At 39.6% G+C, this 17,844-nt stretch overlaps 1 protein-coding gene across 5 annotated transcripts; it reads right to left on the minus strand.

The window, feature by feature from the left end:
* Window positions 1-1,424: 1,424 nt before the first annotated feature.
* Window positions 1,425-17,826, minus strand: pora (P450 (cytochrome) oxidoreductase a). 5 transcript variants are annotated; one of them, XM_010893561.3, is made up of 15 exons: window positions 17,656-17,826; window positions 13,900-13,948; window positions 13,602-13,730; window positions 13,223-13,372; window positions 11,010-11,134; window positions 10,791-10,880; window positions 10,191-10,289; window positions 6,523-6,639; window positions 5,565-5,683; window positions 5,022-5,203; window positions 4,742-4,891; window positions 3,576-3,843; window positions 3,192-3,337; window positions 2,886-2,971; window positions 1,425-2,772 (listed from the first exon to the last, which is right to left on the minus strand). In XM_010893561.3, exons 1-15 carry the CDS (start codon window positions 17,703-17,705, stop codon window positions 2,628-2,630), a joined length of 1,905 nt encoding a protein of 634 aa, XP_010891863.2. In that variant the 5' UTR covers window positions 17,706-17,826; the 3' UTR covers window positions 1,425-2,627. The 5 variants fall into 5 exon arrangements, with proteins under 5 accessions (XP_010891863.2, XP_019904012.2, XP_019904011.2 ...); XM_020048453.2 differs by having other exon boundaries at window positions 13,859-13,948; window positions 17,656-17,703; XM_020048452.2 differs by lacking the exon at window positions 17,656-17,826 and adding an exon at window positions 17,282-17,645.
* Window positions 17,827-17,844: the final 18 nt, after the last annotated feature.

Here is a 17,844-nt window from a genome sequence, read left to right on the forward strand (position 1 = left end):
CTAGGACAGAATGTAATAAAGTAAAAAAAAAAATTACATTACAAACAATGGAAAAATACTTTGGAGTACCTTGAATCATATTAGGGGTTTAAAATATATTGTATCTGTATTATTCATTAAAATGTGTGTCATTTGTAATACAAATCTTTAAATACTGCCAATTACTTTTTATTTCACTGTTGAAGTGGTCAAATAAGTGAAATAAAATCATATTTGTATAGGGGATCTAATAATCAAATTTGGTTTTGTTTGGTGTGAATGAAATGAAAAAATTATTGTTATCCTCAGATAATGATCCGCCACCAGATATGGACAAACTGGATGAAAAACTTTTGAAAATTATAAACTGTATTGTCACCCATCTTTGTCATTGAACAAAGCCTGGAGTGTGTATATCCACGGGCATGGTGGGAAGTTAAGGTTATTCTCTAACTGACTAACAGTTGACCTGTTCGTAAACCTATTGAGAAGATTATGCTTGAATAAATATATAGCAATTTTCAAAAACAGTTGAAGTTGAAGATTAATTCTGTAATTTTTTGCGACTTGTAAGAATGGTGATGTCGAGGGAAAACAGGCAAAATTACATATTCCAAAAAAAAAATTCTAATGATTTGCCAGTTGTCTAAAATGACTTCATGCTCTTTCTAACTTATATAAATACACTGTTCAGCCATAACATTATGACTACTGACAGGTGAAGTGAATAACACTGATAATTACGTTTCGAGCAATGTTCTCCTGGGAAACCTTGGGTCCTGCAATTCATGTGGATGTTACTTTTGTACACGTACCACCTACCTAAGCATTGTTGCAGACCATGTGCACCCTTTCATGGCAACGGTATTCCCTGATGGCATTGGCCTCTTTCAGCAGGATAATGTACCCTGCCACAAAGCAAATATGGTTCAGGAATGGTTTGAGGAACACAACAAGTTCAAGGTGTTGACTTGGCCTTCAAATTCCAATCCAATCGTGCATTTGTGGGGTATGCTGGACAAGCAGGTCCGATCCATGGAGGCCCCACCTCGCAACTTCCAGTTATTAAAGGATCTGCTGCTAATGTCTTGGTGCCAGATACCACAGCACACCTTCAGCAATCTAGTAGTGGAGTCCATGCCTCGACAGGTCAGGGCTGTTTTGTTGGCAAAAGGGGGACCTACACAATATTAGGCAGGTGATCATAATGTTAGGGCTGATCGGTATATAAGCACCCACTCTTACTTTAAAATAAATTAAGACTTATTTTGATTTGAGATGTAATGTGTGGATAAGGGCTTTCAAGCAATACTTGAAATCTTCACTAATGTTTTTTGCTTAGCATTCGCTGACCAATAGATTTGAGATTAAATAGATTAAACTGCCATTACATGCAGTTTGTGTACAGCAAATACAAACCAGAAACCAGGACCAAATAATGCAAATCACTGATTTAGATTTATTTATTTTTATATATTTTTTACAAAGGCATACTTTGAAGTTATACTGTTTATATACAAAGGGCTTTGCATAAAACTGGATCAAGTGGTCATGTAAGAGTCATGTAACAGGTCATAATAACACTGCAAGAGAAACAATGCAAGAGAAATATTTAAAAGGCACACATTTGGAATTTAAATGAGCATTAGCCCAGCCAAGTGATTCTATATCACTACAATAGTAAAGGTAGTTTTCCTTTTAAAAGAAACATTTGCAAGACTGCTTAACATCACCTTAAAAGTCCCCTAAAGAATTATTGGCCCTATTGGTAAAGATGAGTAGAAAAGGCTATAAACAAAATTCATAGTTTTTCATCAGCCTGATCTTATATTTAAAATATCAGAGTAATCTAACTTTTAATTGAGGTAAAATTGTTTAAGGCAAAAATACATTTCAATAAAGAAATACATATTTTTCTCAAAAGATGTCCATGATTATTTGTACCCCTGCATTTAGTACTTTGTGCAACCTACCCATGAAAAGATAACAATAGTTTTAGAGACTTGGTAACCCCAAGATTCAACTAACTTCTGCAATTCCCCCAACTGTGATTTATCGAGAATTATTCACCTCTCAAGGCATCCTCACTTGCATGGGAGGAAAAAAATACTTCCTGTTCTGGGCAGGTTCCTCACAGCTCCAGTTGATTTAAACTTTTTAATTACTTCCCTAATAATAGAGAGTTCAGTTTTCTGACATGTAGCTATTTTGTTTACAGACTACATATTTAGGCAAATAATCTTTTTTTATGTTAATTGTGTTTTTTGACCTTCCCTATGATGATAGATGAATTAGCGTGTTTGGCATGTGTGTCACCTCATATTAATTTCCCAATCAAACAGGAAATCATGTAACATAAAGAACAGTTACAGGAAGTCCCTTTCAATTATACTTTGTATATGTTCTTTAACTATAAGAAAAAACACAAAGCATTTTCCAAATATCTAAGAAAGAAATCATGAGGATTAATTCCTTGTGTATGCCTTCACACCCTGCAGTTAAAACTTGGTGGAAGCACCTTTGACAGCCATTAGAGCTATAAATCATTTTGTGATCATGTGCCACCTCTGCTCATCCAAATGAAACGCGGTATGTTAAAATCTAGCTAGGGGTTGTGAGGGCATGCTAGCAAGATAGCTTAATCTTGTTTAGCTCCACACGTCCTGAGAGTAGCGCCCATTAGTCATAAGCTTCTTGATGTAGGTCACAGCCTGGGTGTGTGTAAGGCCTCCCGCTTCTTCAGCGATGTCATAGAAGGTGTTCTGCACATCCCGAGCCATATTCCTTGCATCCCTATGATATAACAAGTAGCAGCCATATTTAAAGTGGGCCACAGTGATTATGCATTCCAAGAAAAAAAGATAATATAAAAGCATATACATTGGCAGGTCAACAATAGTTCCTACCCACAAATGTAGATGTGAGCATTGTCAGTATGGATCAGCTTCCACAAATGTTCCATGTTCTTCTTAAGGAGATGCTGCACGTAAACCTTAGCATGAGAAATCAGTTAGTCTAACTGAACAGTACATTTTAAAGTAATATTTTTTTTAGATCCAATTCAATATAAAATAATATTTTCTTGAGGTCTGCAGGTTCTCAAGGCAATATCATAGGCAGTATCAAATATTGGATCTCATGAAAGTCATTTATAAGACCTTATTGAATCTTCGAAATGCTAACTAACTAACTGAGAAGCTGACAGATGTTACCTTCTCCTCCTGATCTCTGGAAAAGGCCACATTAAGTTGTGTCAAAACGCCAATCTTCTGAAACTCCTGTAGTTCCTGCTGGTACAGGAAGTCCTCATTTCTGTGGCGACAGCCAAAGTACAGTATTGTCTCACCGACATCCTTCCCTGATAAAGAAAACACAACACATTCTGTATGTGAAGCTATCCCGAGCACACTGGTCTTCTTTTCAATTTAGCTCCCTTCTGCTTACAAATATAAATATACTTGTAGTCAACATACTCTGTTCAACCTATAGAATTCTGTCTGTGTACAGCACACTGGACACATCTATATTGTTCAATTCAACAGGCAGACTTAGATACCAGATGAGGCCCAAGCTCTCTTGCTACCTGGCTGATTTACCTTGCTCTTTCATCATCCCTCTCTCCTGGAGGAAGCCCATGAAAGGCGCAATGCCAGTGCCAGGCCCAATCATCACCACTGGGTTGCTGGCCTTGTAGGGCAACCGGAACTGGGACTTGCGGACATACATGGGCACAGTGGCCTTGTGGCTGTTATCCGTCACAACCATGTTCTTTAGCCAGTTAGTGGCTACACCCTTGAATCTCCGCCCTGTGCTGGTCTGAAAGTCTACAACCACCGCACAGATGCTCACCATGGTTGGGTACACCTGACATCAAGACAACACAAAGTTATTAAGTACCATCGTTGGGTACACCTGACATCAAGACAACACAAAGTTATTAAGTAAACATTATGAAACGAAATAAATAAAGTTACAGTATATTTCTTTAATTATGTTTAGATGCTTTCACATTGCTGTTACATTATTCATTACCTAAAATGAATCCATAATTATCAAGAAGCATAGCTCTGAGAAAAACCTGGCTTAAGACTGAGGATAATAAAAACTTTCCAATATAACTTTTTTACATAGTTGCAAAGCTAACTAGAAAGAAGTCTTCTCCAAGGTCAAGTTAGCTTTCACTTCAGCAAGGAAAATTGAAGAACATCATGAACTTCCAGTGAAATAATCATGATCATTAAAAGAAAAAAAGGAACTCCCTAAATATGCAAATTATTCAAAGGCTCTGTATATGAGCTTCATGAACTTCATGAAACTGAACACTTGCTGTCTTTCATTAGCTGGCTCCCCTCTCTCCTCTGGGATATTCTGTGTCTGACCCTATTACTGAGTCACTGACTTTCTAGCACTTTCCCATCCCATACTCGACTTAAATTGGTGATAAGATCATTCTGTTCTGTTCGCGTCCTACTCTGGCTTTTGCAGTCTTATGGAACTCTGTAGGCTGTGTTCAGCCTCATCTCAGGAAAGTTAGCTGATGCTCTGTTGATGTCCCTTTCCTGGTCTGGGCTGTGCTAAAGTGGGCGGGGCTATTTGGTTGGCCCTGTCCAAGGGTATATTTTGACAGGGCCCCAGTGTCGTTATCTGCCCCTTCACCACTTCTAGCCCCTAAACTGATCTCTATCCAAATGTGCTGCTTTGTTTCTTTCTCACACTAAAATGAGAAACACCACCGTATATTTTTTATGCTACTGGGTCTCACCTTGCCAGAGGAGGCGATCGAGTAGTAGCGTGCCTGAAGGCGAGGCAGGAGTTCACACAGGTGGTCTATGGTAGGATGGAGGGATGGCATGTCCTCTAACACAGCCAGGATGTTCCTCCTTGCATCCAGGATCCAGCTCTGGTACAGGCCCTGACCGGGAAAAACCGACAAAACAAACAGTTACTCTCCGCTGATGCAGAGCATTTATAGCTATTTAAATCTATGGACAAGATTTTTCTATTTCCGGGCGGACCGAGTCAGATCAGTCCGCTGTGCCAACCTTGCCCTCGATGGAGGCAGAGGCCATCTTGCGCAGAGTTTCCTGGTCCTTGGGATCGGTGGCATACTGGGCGAGCTCGAACAGCACGTTGGTGCGAGGTGGGTTGGTGATATCCAGGTAATGGGTCAGAGCTGTGCGGTACGTAGTTGGACATGGGAACGGGTGCTTCTTATTGGACTCCTCTGAACACACACACATACATAACCTTATCAGCATAACAGTTTCAGGTTTAAGATGATATAAAAAGGGCTTCATAAATACATTTGATTGATTGATTTTCTTCATTCAAAGGCTATAGTATCCATTTTGGATGGTAAGGGCAGACCGCAGGATTCAGTTGACACTGTTATCCTGACGCCATTCTCCATGCAATTCGATCACTATGCAGTAATCCAGAGGTTGAGAATATATTAATATCGCTGGACACAATGTGCATTGCAACCAAATATGAAAAAACAAAACCAAACAAAACAATGTAAGAGTGAACTGCTTCACTGCAAAGCAGATCCAAAGCACATCTGTGAGCCGTGATATACAACTTACCATCTAGGTTGTTTAGAGAGATCACAGCGTCCAGGTCGGCATCCAGGATCTGGCCTATTCTGTTCACTACTGATATGTCGTTAATGGGGTAAACAGCAACGTGGTCCCCAGAGTCATATCTACAGACAGGGTAAGGTGAAGCGGAATTAATGCCGTGCTCACATGGTGACAACCGCTGAGGTAAAAAGGTCAAAAATACATCTAATTGAATGATTAAAATGGCCATCATCCGTATTTGTTGTGGACTTTCCCTTTAAAGGTACACTTCACCTGGGGGTAGCTTATTTGGTGTGTATCGCGTCTGAAACATTTCTAGGACAGTGTGGTCTGTTTCACACGTAATTGGCCAGGAGGAGCGGGGTTTATTTTTCATGCTTCAAAAAGCGCACAGTATTATGTCACAATGTGTTTTGAAAGGTGGAAAATGTATGTACAACGAGGGGGAGAAAGTCTGCTGATTTTGTACGTTTGCCCACTGACAAAGAAATGATCGGTCTATAATTTTTATGTTAGGTTTATTTGAACAGTGAGCAGACTCAATTTGTTTCTTTCCTACTAATGTACGTGCTGTCATTTTCAGCTCAGTGCAAATTGTTGAAATGATTGACTATGATAACATGCAATTTAACAGACCTTTTGAATGAACTTTTTGTTGAGACTGTGTAAGGGATGAAATGCACATTTTGGCATTTGTCTGTTTTGTCAGTGATTGGAGCACTTATTCTGAAACATCTAAGACAATGGTTAGGGATAAGACCTCCCACTGTCTTTCTCTAACAAGAAAATGTCTGTGTCAATACATATAAACACACTATTTACATTCATATTGCCAGTGAGTGAAGGGGAAAAAATATATTCAACACATTCTGGCTGAAAGGAATTAAGTAGACATAAGAATGCAGAAATGTATGATATTTAATGGAAGTTTTTCTATGAAATATTAAAACAGAGTAATTACCTTATTTTGGAGCCTGAGATGTCCAAGTCTAGATGCATTAGATGGCGGTTGCCAGCTTGATTCAGCTGACGGTTGGTGGCTACTGTGGCCAAATAGGGGTTCTTAGCATCAAAAGGCCTGCAATCATACTGGAGTTATTACAAAGGCATTTCAGATGAAAGGATAAAAGTGCTACGGTTTCATAATGTATTTTTCCAAAGATCCAGTTAACAGTTAACATCTCAAAGCATTGGGACCCAAAACACTTAATAATTGGTCTTCTCTAATTGGGGTTCTATTTGGGCAACACATTTTGAATATTTGTATTAATTTATTAGCAATTTAAATCAACAAAGATTGTAGCCTCAATTATCATAATGTATACCATTATAAAACATTAAGCCACCAGAATCAGTATCAGTAACACCAATGATGGTGACAGGGTGTAGCAACATTTATACTGAGTAACACTAAGAAACACTTTGGATTCAGACATCATTTTATCAATCAAATCCTTAACTTGGTGGTACAGTTGTGCTCATAAGTTTGCATACCCTGGCAGAAATTGTGGTATTTTGGCATTGACTTTGAAAATGACTGATAATTTATTTAAGGATAGTGATCATATGCAGCCATTTATTATCACATAGTTGTTTGGCTCCTTTTTAAATCATAATGGTTACAGAAGTCACCCAAATGGCCCTGATCAATAGTTTACATACCCTTGAATGTTTGGCCTTGTTACAGACACACAAGGTGACACACACAGGTGAAAATGGCTAATGCCAGTGAGTACTGTTCAATCACTTATTAAGAAATCAAAAATGTGGGGATCTCGATACCAAGCCAAGGTCAGGTAAACCAAGAATGATTTCAGCCAAAACTGCCAGAAGAATTGTTCGGGATACAAAGAAAACCCCACAGGTAACCTCAGGAAAATACAGGCTACTCTGGAAAAAGATGGTGTGGTTGTTTCAAGGAGCACAATACGATGATACTTGAACAAAAATGAGCTGCATGGTCGAGTTGCCAGAAAGAAGCCGTAACTGCGCCAAAAAACCTGGTTACAATATGCCCGACAACACCTTGACATGCCTGACAACTTTTGACACACTGTAATTTGGAGTGATGAGACCAAAATAGAGCTTCATGGTCACAACCATAAGCGCTATGTTTGGAGAGGGGTCAACAGTGAACAGAATACCATCCCCACTGTGAAGCATGGTGGTGGCTCATGTTTTGGGTGTGTGTGATGTCTAAAGGCATGGGGAATCTTGTGAAAACTGATGGCAAGATGAATGCAGCATGTTATCAGAAAATACTGGCAGACAATTTGTATTCTTCTGCACAAAAGATGTACATGGGACTTTCCAGCACGACAATGTCGCTAAGCACAAGGCCAGGTTGACCCTCCAGTGGTTACAGCAGAAAAAGGTGAAGGTTCTGGAATGGCCATTACAGTCTCCTGACCTTAACATCATCGAGGCACTCTGGGGAGATCTCAAACATGCGGTTCATGCAAGACAAATCAAATACTTTGCATGACCTGGAGGCAGTTTGCCAAGACGAATGGGCAGCTTTACCACCTGCAAGAATTTGGGGCCTCATAGACAACTAATACAAAAGACTGCATGCTGTCATTGATGCTAAAGCGGGCAATACACCGTATTAAGAACAAAAGGTCACTCATGTTTTCTTTACAAATGGAACATATATTACCAATTCTCCAAGGGTATGCAAACTTTTGAGCACAGCTGAATTTGGTAGAGATGCCTACATCAAGGAATAAGACTGAGTGACATACATAATGCTATCATTACACACTACCATTCAAAAGTAGTATAGTAGTAGTAGAGTTCACTTAGAAAAGTCTTTTTTTTTTATAGAAAAGCAAATTCTTTGTCCATCAAAATAAAAACAATTAAATAAAATGTATTAGAAAAACAGTGTACACATTGTCAGTGTTGTAAATGACTACTGTAGATGGAAACGGCTGATTTTCACAGATTTTCATTGTCAAGCATAGGGGAAGCAATGTGATGGTCTGGGGGTGCTTTGGTGGCAGTAAAGTGGGAGATTACTCCATTTTGCAACACCATGCTGTACCCTGTGGACGGCTCTTGAATGGAGCCAAATTCCTCCTACAACAGGACAGTGTCCCAAAGCACAGCTCCAAACTGTGCACCAATTATTTAGGGAAGAATCATTTGATGCCAGCAACAGGATTAAAAAAAATTGGGACAGGGGCAACAAGACTGGAAAAGTAGTGGAAAGCAACAAACTCACAACTAATAGGTTAATTGACAACAGGTCAGTAACATGATTGGGTATAAAAAGACTAAATAACTCCCTGATTAGAGGGTTGCAATGAAAAAGGTGTGGAACAGGCTTAAAGGTCCAGATTTGAATACCCCTGCTCCAGATTAGTGGTTTTCAAACCAGTCCTCAGGGAACCCCAGAAGTTCCACATCTTAACTGGAGCCCTGAACTAGCACAGCAGATTCACTATTCAAGTGCTTGAGCAGTAGTAGACAAGCTGAATCAGGTGTGCCAGCTCAGGAGTAGTAGAAATACCCAGACCGGTTGGGGTTCCCAGAGGAGAGGTTTGAAAACCATGGCTCTAGATCATCCAGTTTCCCTGTGAAAGTTAACATGGATTCATAGACAGCGTTGATATCCTCTTGCATGGACTTAGTCAGATGACAACTTGCTGCAGTCATTTTGTTTGTACATGAACCTCTCATTGGAAGGAAAGAAAACAGTTCTTCAGGACCTCTCTGATCAAATCAGATGTTTGTGTTAGTTGAGTCTATGTGAATTTTGACAAAAAAAATTCTGTTGATGTAACAATTGCTTATGCACCAATTGTTCATTAAAGAAATCCTTCATATGTAATAGAGAAAAACATTCCTCCTTCGGTTTGGGTGTCATGGTAGCGAAATATGCTAAAATGAATACAGTTACATGTAACATCATACACGTTGCAGCCAACAATAAAAATGTGAAATAGAACCAGCTTACTTGTGAATACAAACAAGGAGTTCAAGCTGTTTTTACAGTTAAGACACCAAGCATAATTTATGGCCAATTAGAACATCAAAGGTCTGAACATGTGTACAGATATTCTATTTGGGCCCCACCCGAACAATTGCTGTGGAATAACAGAGGTACTGTATAACTTAACTTCACAATTCACAATGCATTGTTAAAATGTCTGTAAGGTCACTTGACCAATGCAACAACATCATGTTTTGCACTATAAAATACTTATATAGTTTTGACTGTGATCAACATACAGCTCAGGAAAAAATTAAGAGACCACTGCAACTTTTTCTTTCCTTTCAAAAAAAGTTGAAAAGGAAGGTTTTGAGTGAGGAACAGAAGGGTTAAAATTAAGAGACCACTGCAAATGTAACGCTTCTGTTCCTCACTGAAAACATTCCTTTTCAACTTTTTTTTGGAAAGGAAAGATAAAGGTGCAGTGGTCTCTTAATTTTCTCCAGAGCTGTAAATCAATAATTGATGATGTGTAACAATTTAAATGTTTCCATGGCTGCAGAGGCCAGAGATACAAAGCAACCCCAATTCCAGAGGGACCCCATTCCGTTCATTTAGCAACACAGCTCTGTGTTAGTATTAGTTTAGCTGCATACATCACATCCTGTGTGTATGTGAAGCTGTCAACTCACGGTTTCTGGGTTTCAAAGCTCTTGAGGCGACCCATCTCCCCAGTGTACACCTTATCAACGTTGATGTCAGTCAAAACAACCAACTTGTACTGTCGTATGCTAAAACAGAAAGAGAAAAGGACAGTTGGTTACTTCCCGCTCTGCAGCTCTCGTCCACAAATTATCATAGACCCATGCATGCTCTATAGAACCCTGGTAATAGCTGCTAAGAGACAATATGGAAAGCCTTGCACACCTTTTATGGGGTTACATTTATGATTTTTTTTAAATCAGTGAACACCTGTCTCTGTTCACCATAATCAGTGTAAACATGATGTTAATGTTAATTAGAATACCAGTTTCTCTGAAAACTCTTGATTTATTAGGATATGTAAACTGTAATTACAGCTCCAGCTGTGTATTACATCTGTAAGCACCAGCATTACGAATCTCCCACTTACGAGCGAGTGTAGTTAATTTGGAATAACTGAAATAGGTATATTAGAAACAGTAAACACATAAAAAGGTAATATGTCCATACCCAGGATCAACCAGGCTTCACAAAAAATCTCTAGTCAGCAAACAAGTTTGACTGGGATTGAAGGAGGAGATAGCTATTACCTGGTGTTATCTCCTGTAGCTTCCACTCCAAAGTGCTCACACACAGCAGGCCAGAATTGCTCCTTCCATGATATAAAGTCTTCCTCCAGACTGGGGAAAAAGGTAAGGCATAGAACACATCACAGTGTTATATTTTGATAAGAAAGATACGACTATGTATGACTATGGATTCAATCATGGACACTGTGGCAATATTCGCTCTGTACTGACTGTACTCACTTGCCATCGTCATCTCCCATTCCCAGAGCATTGATCCTGTTTCCACCTAGCTCTTTCAGTCTCTTGTCTGTATACTTTCCCATGGCATTGAAGTGCTCATACGTTTTATTCCCCAAGCCAAACACCTGCAGAGTTCAAATGCAAATGCTGTCACCTATTAAAATGAATTTAAATTAAATTACTAATCGTAATGCTTAAGCTACTTTTAGGGCCTATATCTTGATGCAAAACTGACCCAACTGTAAATGTATGTATATATTTAGAAAATATGTTTGGACATTTATATACATATTGGACAGGAAAATGGGGAAAGATACAGAAAAGAGAGTTCTGCTGAAGTAGCAGTGAGACAGAACTGAACCCATTCTTCAGCAGTGTATGTGCAGCGGGTTAGACCATCGGCCCACTACAGGCCACAGCTTCAGTACACATTCAAATATGATTGTCTAGCTACTTCACATGTCTAGATTGAAACAATGAGAGCATAACTCTGCCTACTGTAATAACAATAAAACATCTCCTTTGCATGCCATTCAAAATGTCTCATTAAACACGTTAGTGTGATTCTATATTATGCCTAGTAGCCAAGTCGTTTTATTTGAGTTAATTCCTATATTATCTATAGCCATGCTAAACATCCCTAAATATTTGTTTCAATTTTCAATAGTTTATAAAATAATGATGCAATAATGCATTACAATATAATGGGTTCTGTAAAGACAATCATTGACATAATCACTGAACACTTTTATGCCATCAAATCCTTGCATCTGTCTCTCCTTGAAAGTGCACTGGTGCATGAGGGTCTGAAACTTGGCTTGGGCCATGTGACATGCTACTCTGAGCGATGGGGATGGATGGATGGATGGATGACATGCTACTCTGAGCGATGGGGATGGATGGATGGATGACATGCTATGGATGGATGACATGCTACTCTGAGCGATGGGGATGGATGGATGACATGCTATGGATGGATGACATGCTACTCTGAGCGATGGGGATGGATGGATGACATGCTATGGATGGATGACATGCTACTCTGAGCGATGGGGATGGATGGATGGATGACATGCTATGGATGGATGACATGCTACTCTGAGCGATGGGGATGGATGGATGGATGACATGCTATGGATGGATGACATGCTACTCTGAGCGATGGGGATGGATGGATGACATGCTATGGATGGATGACATGCTACTCTGAGCGATGGGGATGGATGGATGACATGCTATGGATGGATGACATGCTACTCTGAGCGATGGGGATGGATGGATGACATGCTACTCTACTCTTGCGATTGCAAGGATGGAGACTAAGTGCATGACTTACAGTGAGCCTTATCGCATTGGTTAAGTTGTTCTAAACGCCATTTTGGTTATTTGTGCTTGTTACTGACAGAATTATTTATTTGTAAATGTTCCTTGAATTTTATAGTTCATCATTTCACACATCCAGCGAATAGAATGCCTTTTCAGTTAGCAGTTTATTTAGTGTTTTTATGGGGCTTTGGTACACATCATTTAGAAAATCTTCCTAGCATACATGGAGTAAATATGGTCAGTGTCACTTCAGGAATCTGGCCGTCATGTGTCCAGGACTGTTGTGGTTACGGTTAAAGACTGTGTAACAGCTCCAAACAGTTTTCCACTACAATAGATGCATTGGTTCCCTTTTTTATAGAAAGAATATCTCCTGTCATTGTGTCCATTAGGATCAGATCTAGTCTAGGATGTGAGCTGCTTTCTATGGCTGGATCCAAGACAGTTGTTGAGAGCACGAAAGCCTGGATCCCCCAGATGAAAAGACACAACCACATCACAATGCTCTCTCAGGGGAGTTGCACATGGTTAACATTGTTCAGTAATGATGTCAGTGAGAAAACACTCTTGTCGGTGAGAAATGTAGACTTCCAGTGTCTCCAAGCCACAAGCTACCAGCTCCAGCTTTGAGGTTGGCCAGTCCCGGAGCTTTGTTTGGCTGCAACACATGTTTTCACATGGAGTGTGAGTTTGGAAGGGAAGTGGACCAAGTGTACAACCGCCCCTGAGCCTTTCACACGGGGAAACCTCACACACAGACATCTCAACCCCTGGGGGACGTAGTGTGACTCATTCTGGGCAGATCTGCTGCGCTTAAAGACCCTGACTCAACTTCTACAGACCTACTTTATCTCATGACGTGATAACATGGACAACGAAACACCAACCGCAAAGTTGACTCCGGTCAGGTCCTCTTCTGTCTCCTGCATCCAGTCGTAGAAGTCCTGAGCATTATCTGTAGGGTCCCCGTCCCCATAGGTGGCCATGCAGAACACAGCCAGGGAATTGTCAATCTCCGAAAGACGACGCAACTCTGACTGGGGAAGAAAGGGAAGAATGTAACGCACATACACATGTGGTTCTTTCAAAAAAAACGGGTCTTTTGATCGTTCGTCATTAGCACTCCAAATGTTATTTATTTAATTTAAGTTCACACAACAAGGCCAGAAGTCTGCTGGGTATTACTGTACGTGTGCATGCAGTATGCAGGACAGTGAGACAATGTTAACAGAGCACAAAGGTATTCAGCAGGATAAAGGCCAGTACCATGTTGTATTCTTCGGGGTCAGCTGACATGCCACTCATTCCATAGCGCTGGGCATCTTTGGCCAGTCGGCTGCAGAACTCCTCAGCCATGCCTGTCTGAGAGCCGTAGAACGCCACCATGTTTCTGTTCTGGAGAGGCAGAGGGGGACCGCATCATCCTACATTATAGCAACCTTTCTAAGCTCAACCCAGATCAGAAACCAATGTTTTATGTGACAGTGACCAAAGCAAGTTATGTGGCATGTAGCCTACTTAACAAATAAATGTTTTTGGACCCAGCATTTTCAATAAAACGCACTGTTTTCTTCATTTTGTCAATGAAGCTGGTTTCTCGCTGTGGGGTGACTCTGAAAAAAATAAAGACAATTCAGATGTTAAAGGCAAACATCAGCATACCATTGTAACTTAGTTATCCTGTCATCTGCATTGCTATTACATTGAGATGCCATTATCAAATGGCCTGTTACAAAAACAGGCCATTTGAGAGCAGAACATTTTCTTTAATCTGTCATTGTCATCCCCCTCTGACCAGATGGAAGACATTTCTTATAGTTTACACCCACTTATGAACAACATGTAAATTACCATATAACTAGTATCTCTTCACAATTCATGAAAACACAGCATAGAAATTATTCAGTTGATCAAAAACAAAAACCAGGGAAAATAAATAAATGTGAAACTCCCTGAATGAAAATGTCAGTTGTCACAGAAACATGCAACAGTTGTCACAGAAAATTAAGTGACAACTGATGCATGCTCTGACAGTAAATAAAGTCAATTGTAAGCTACTAATACTGCACACAGCCATAATTCTTGATGACAGGCAATCGTAACAATAAGAGGGTCGTTCCATATGATTTCTATCAGCTTCTGACTCCACCCTTTTTGATGTTAGCAAAACGTCCATTCATGGTTGACTATGTTAGAAGTCCCAAAACGACATTTGGTCCGAATGCTTAAATATTTAAAAGATCATCATTATATGTTATTATTTAATTTTTTTACCTTTGTTTAAACAAGATAGTTTATTAATAAAAAGGGCCTGTACTCAATAAACATGATCTATTTTTGCTACCTTTGTTAGAACTGTGCATCCATAATAAACTAAAATTGCTGTGCACTCTTAAGTTAGTCTGGAGTAGCTGCAACCTACTGTATAGCTGCAGAAAAACAATAGGATGTGTCAGTTATTGTCCCCGATTGCTATATAAAAAAAAAAATTACATTCAACTGTTTCAGCATTCAGATCTGGGACTGTTAATAATGATCAGTAACCTATAGAAATAAGAAATAGTGGCAGGATTGTTTAATGACATGGGCATTGGACTACAAACATGAAAACATTTTTTTTTTATCTAAAACATGCAACATATCAAAAAAGCTAAATCAGTCAAAGTTTTTGGGTCAAGTGTTTCATGTCAGAGATTGGTTCTCACAATTGTTCTGACTGGAGAATTTCCTTCCAAGCTTCATATTTCTGAAGCAGGTCCTCTTACAGCATTTTCATGTATTTTGCAGCATCCATTCTTCTGTAAATCTGAACCAAATGCCAAGTCGCTGATGAGAAGCTTCCCTGCAGCTCCACACTTCACTGTAAATCCTCTGTGTCTTGAGCCATGGAAAGTGTTTGTGCCACACATTGCACTTTGAGTTCTGACCAGAAAATATTTTTCAATTAGCAGCTGAGTTATTCACATGCTTTCTGGAATCTCCTTTTGGTTTATACTTTTTGAATAATGGCTTCTTTCTTGCCAGCCTCCCATGTAGGCCAGTTTAATGCAGACTGCAGAGGTTTTGATGTGTTGTTTACTATAGTTGATATGGTAACTCAACTCCTAGTCACTGAACTCTGACTGTATGTCCAACAAATCAATGTGAGTCCATTTAATGAAAAATGTTTTCCAACATAAAACCAGTGTCACCTTGAAATTTCACTAGGAAATCTAAAATAAAGGTACTCAAATATATAAATTGTAATCAAATATAAATGTACCATTTGTAATTTAGTAATGTGAGAGGATTGGTCCGGGATCTGAATACATGGCAATCCAATGGTCTACTTCCATTGTCAACATGTTTTTCTGTAAACATTGCAATCAATTCTCTACTGTGACAGCTGTTTCCTCTAGGCAGAGTTTAGGCCTCCGATGCAAATTTACTGCTGAAGCATGGGTTCGAATCTAGACTTATGCTCTTGTAGCAAATACTCTATATTTCTCCACTGTCTATATCAACAACGCATAAATGCATGAAAAATACATCTTAGAAATCCACATGCAATTTGCTAATTATGTCTGTATAATTAATAAATCACTGTGCGTTCATTTTCTGAAGAATCTCCAATATTTCTCATTGATGTACCACAGTTTCCTTTGGCTCTTGGAAATGTACAGTCTGATCGTGTGGGCGTAAGGAAAGACATTTAAATACACAACCCTGATTATCCAGATGAACAGCCATTGGTCTATTATAATAGTTGTGGTAAAGAGGTCAATGGAACGCATACCGTGGGGATAGAAGAATTTATTATAACCAGGGGTTGGAACTGGTTTATTAGGGAACAGAACAGAAAACTGGGAAAGAACAAAAATGTTCTGGACAGAAACTGTATCGGGAACAAAAGTGATGTCCAGTGTTCCGGAACTGAACCGTTATTTATAAAAAGCATGGGAACCAGTAAATAACAGAGAATTGTATTTCCAGTCTCACAAAAAACACAGAAACGGATTAAGGCAAAGGACTCCTGCCGCCAGCCAAAAATCCTTGCGTGTGTGTGTATGTGTGTGTGTGTGTGTGTATGTGTGTATGTACAGGCTATCTGCCATTCTCTTCAATGCATTGCCCCTACTACAGCCACCTGCCTTAAAAGAGGATTCTTAAGATAGGGAATCATTTTTAATTTGAGATGCCTGGAGCAACATTTTCATAGCTAATAAAGCATGCCATTGTTATACATTTCAGAATTGTTATATTAACTACACATTTTTTTTACATTCTTGTTCAGGGGTTGCTCTGCCCATGTGATAGTACATGTTAACTCTGATCTAGGGTTTTGAGCAAGCAAACTGAACTGTTCATTTATATTTTAAGTTATTTAGCAGACGCTGTTATCCAGAGCAATTTCCAGGAGCAATCTGGTTAACTGTCCAGCTCTGGCTTTCAATCTAGTAAGTTATTCTACTTCATACCCAGTCCACAGTTAGGTTAAGCAAGTCTGATATATGCATTTTGCTGTTTTCACTGTATAAAACATTTCCTGCTCCAAAGCGTTGTTACTACTTAAAAAACATTATTGTTGGGCTTCCCTCATAATGTTCCCCCTTTTCATTAAGGTACAAAGGTTATAACCAAATGAGTGCCAGCTTGCTACTGACCAGAAACATGCATTTACCATCAAAGCAGGTTTGGGCATTAAAATCTACCACATCGTTGTCTATTTTAAATATTTTCTTTTTACAGAACAAAGTGTTTTCCCCTAACTTTGAGGGAATTTGGGAATATCTTTGTGAATATCTACTGTGATCAAACGTAATCTTTCCCCCACGTGTTTCCACTGTTTTGGTTGAGTTCCACTGATGTTCTTTACTGCATCTCAGACATCACAAAGTACGAGAAAAGTTCCATCCCACAGAAGAATCATAAATTCCAGGCATTTTCTTAAAATAACTAATTCTTACCAAATCACATTTGTAAGCTTTTTAGGTGATGAAGATGGATGAATACCTCATGGTAGGGTGGGATATGCAAAAAAAACTCCTCAAAATGTCTCATTACTTGTGCCGTGGGCAATTTTCCTTTGAAGATTTTGTTCAATTCTCAGGGTGTAGTCAGAAATAATTGGATTATGCAGAATGACTCGATGTTCTGCAACACAGATTGCTATGTTTAAAATGAGTCCCTTTTCTCATGTTTAACGTCGCTGGTTAGAAACACGCGAAAGCAGTCAGGGAGGTAATATAAGAAAACCGAGCATCAGCATAGTAAGACTGTGGATAGAGCACAGCAGAACAAACTGTCACGCGCGCAGATAGGCACAGAGAGAGAGACTGACCTGGCTGCTGCTGCCTGTCTCTCTCTGGGCAGAGAGAACACACATCCCATGGCTGGAGGCCGTGTTCTCCAGCGGCCCACAACACACGGTCGGAGAACCCTTTAAGGCTGACTCTCCGCTGGTCTCTTCATAGTGCCTTTATGCTGATGCAGGAGCGATTCTCAGTCTCTCACTGCACCCCCCCCCCCC

This window comes from Esox lucius, chromosome 7 (genome assembly GCF_011004845.1).
Source record: "Esox lucius isolate fEsoLuc1 chromosome 7, fEsoLuc1.pri, whole genome shotgun sequence".
NCBI lineage: Eukaryota > Metazoa > Chordata > Actinopteri > Esociformes > Esocidae > Esox > Esox lucius.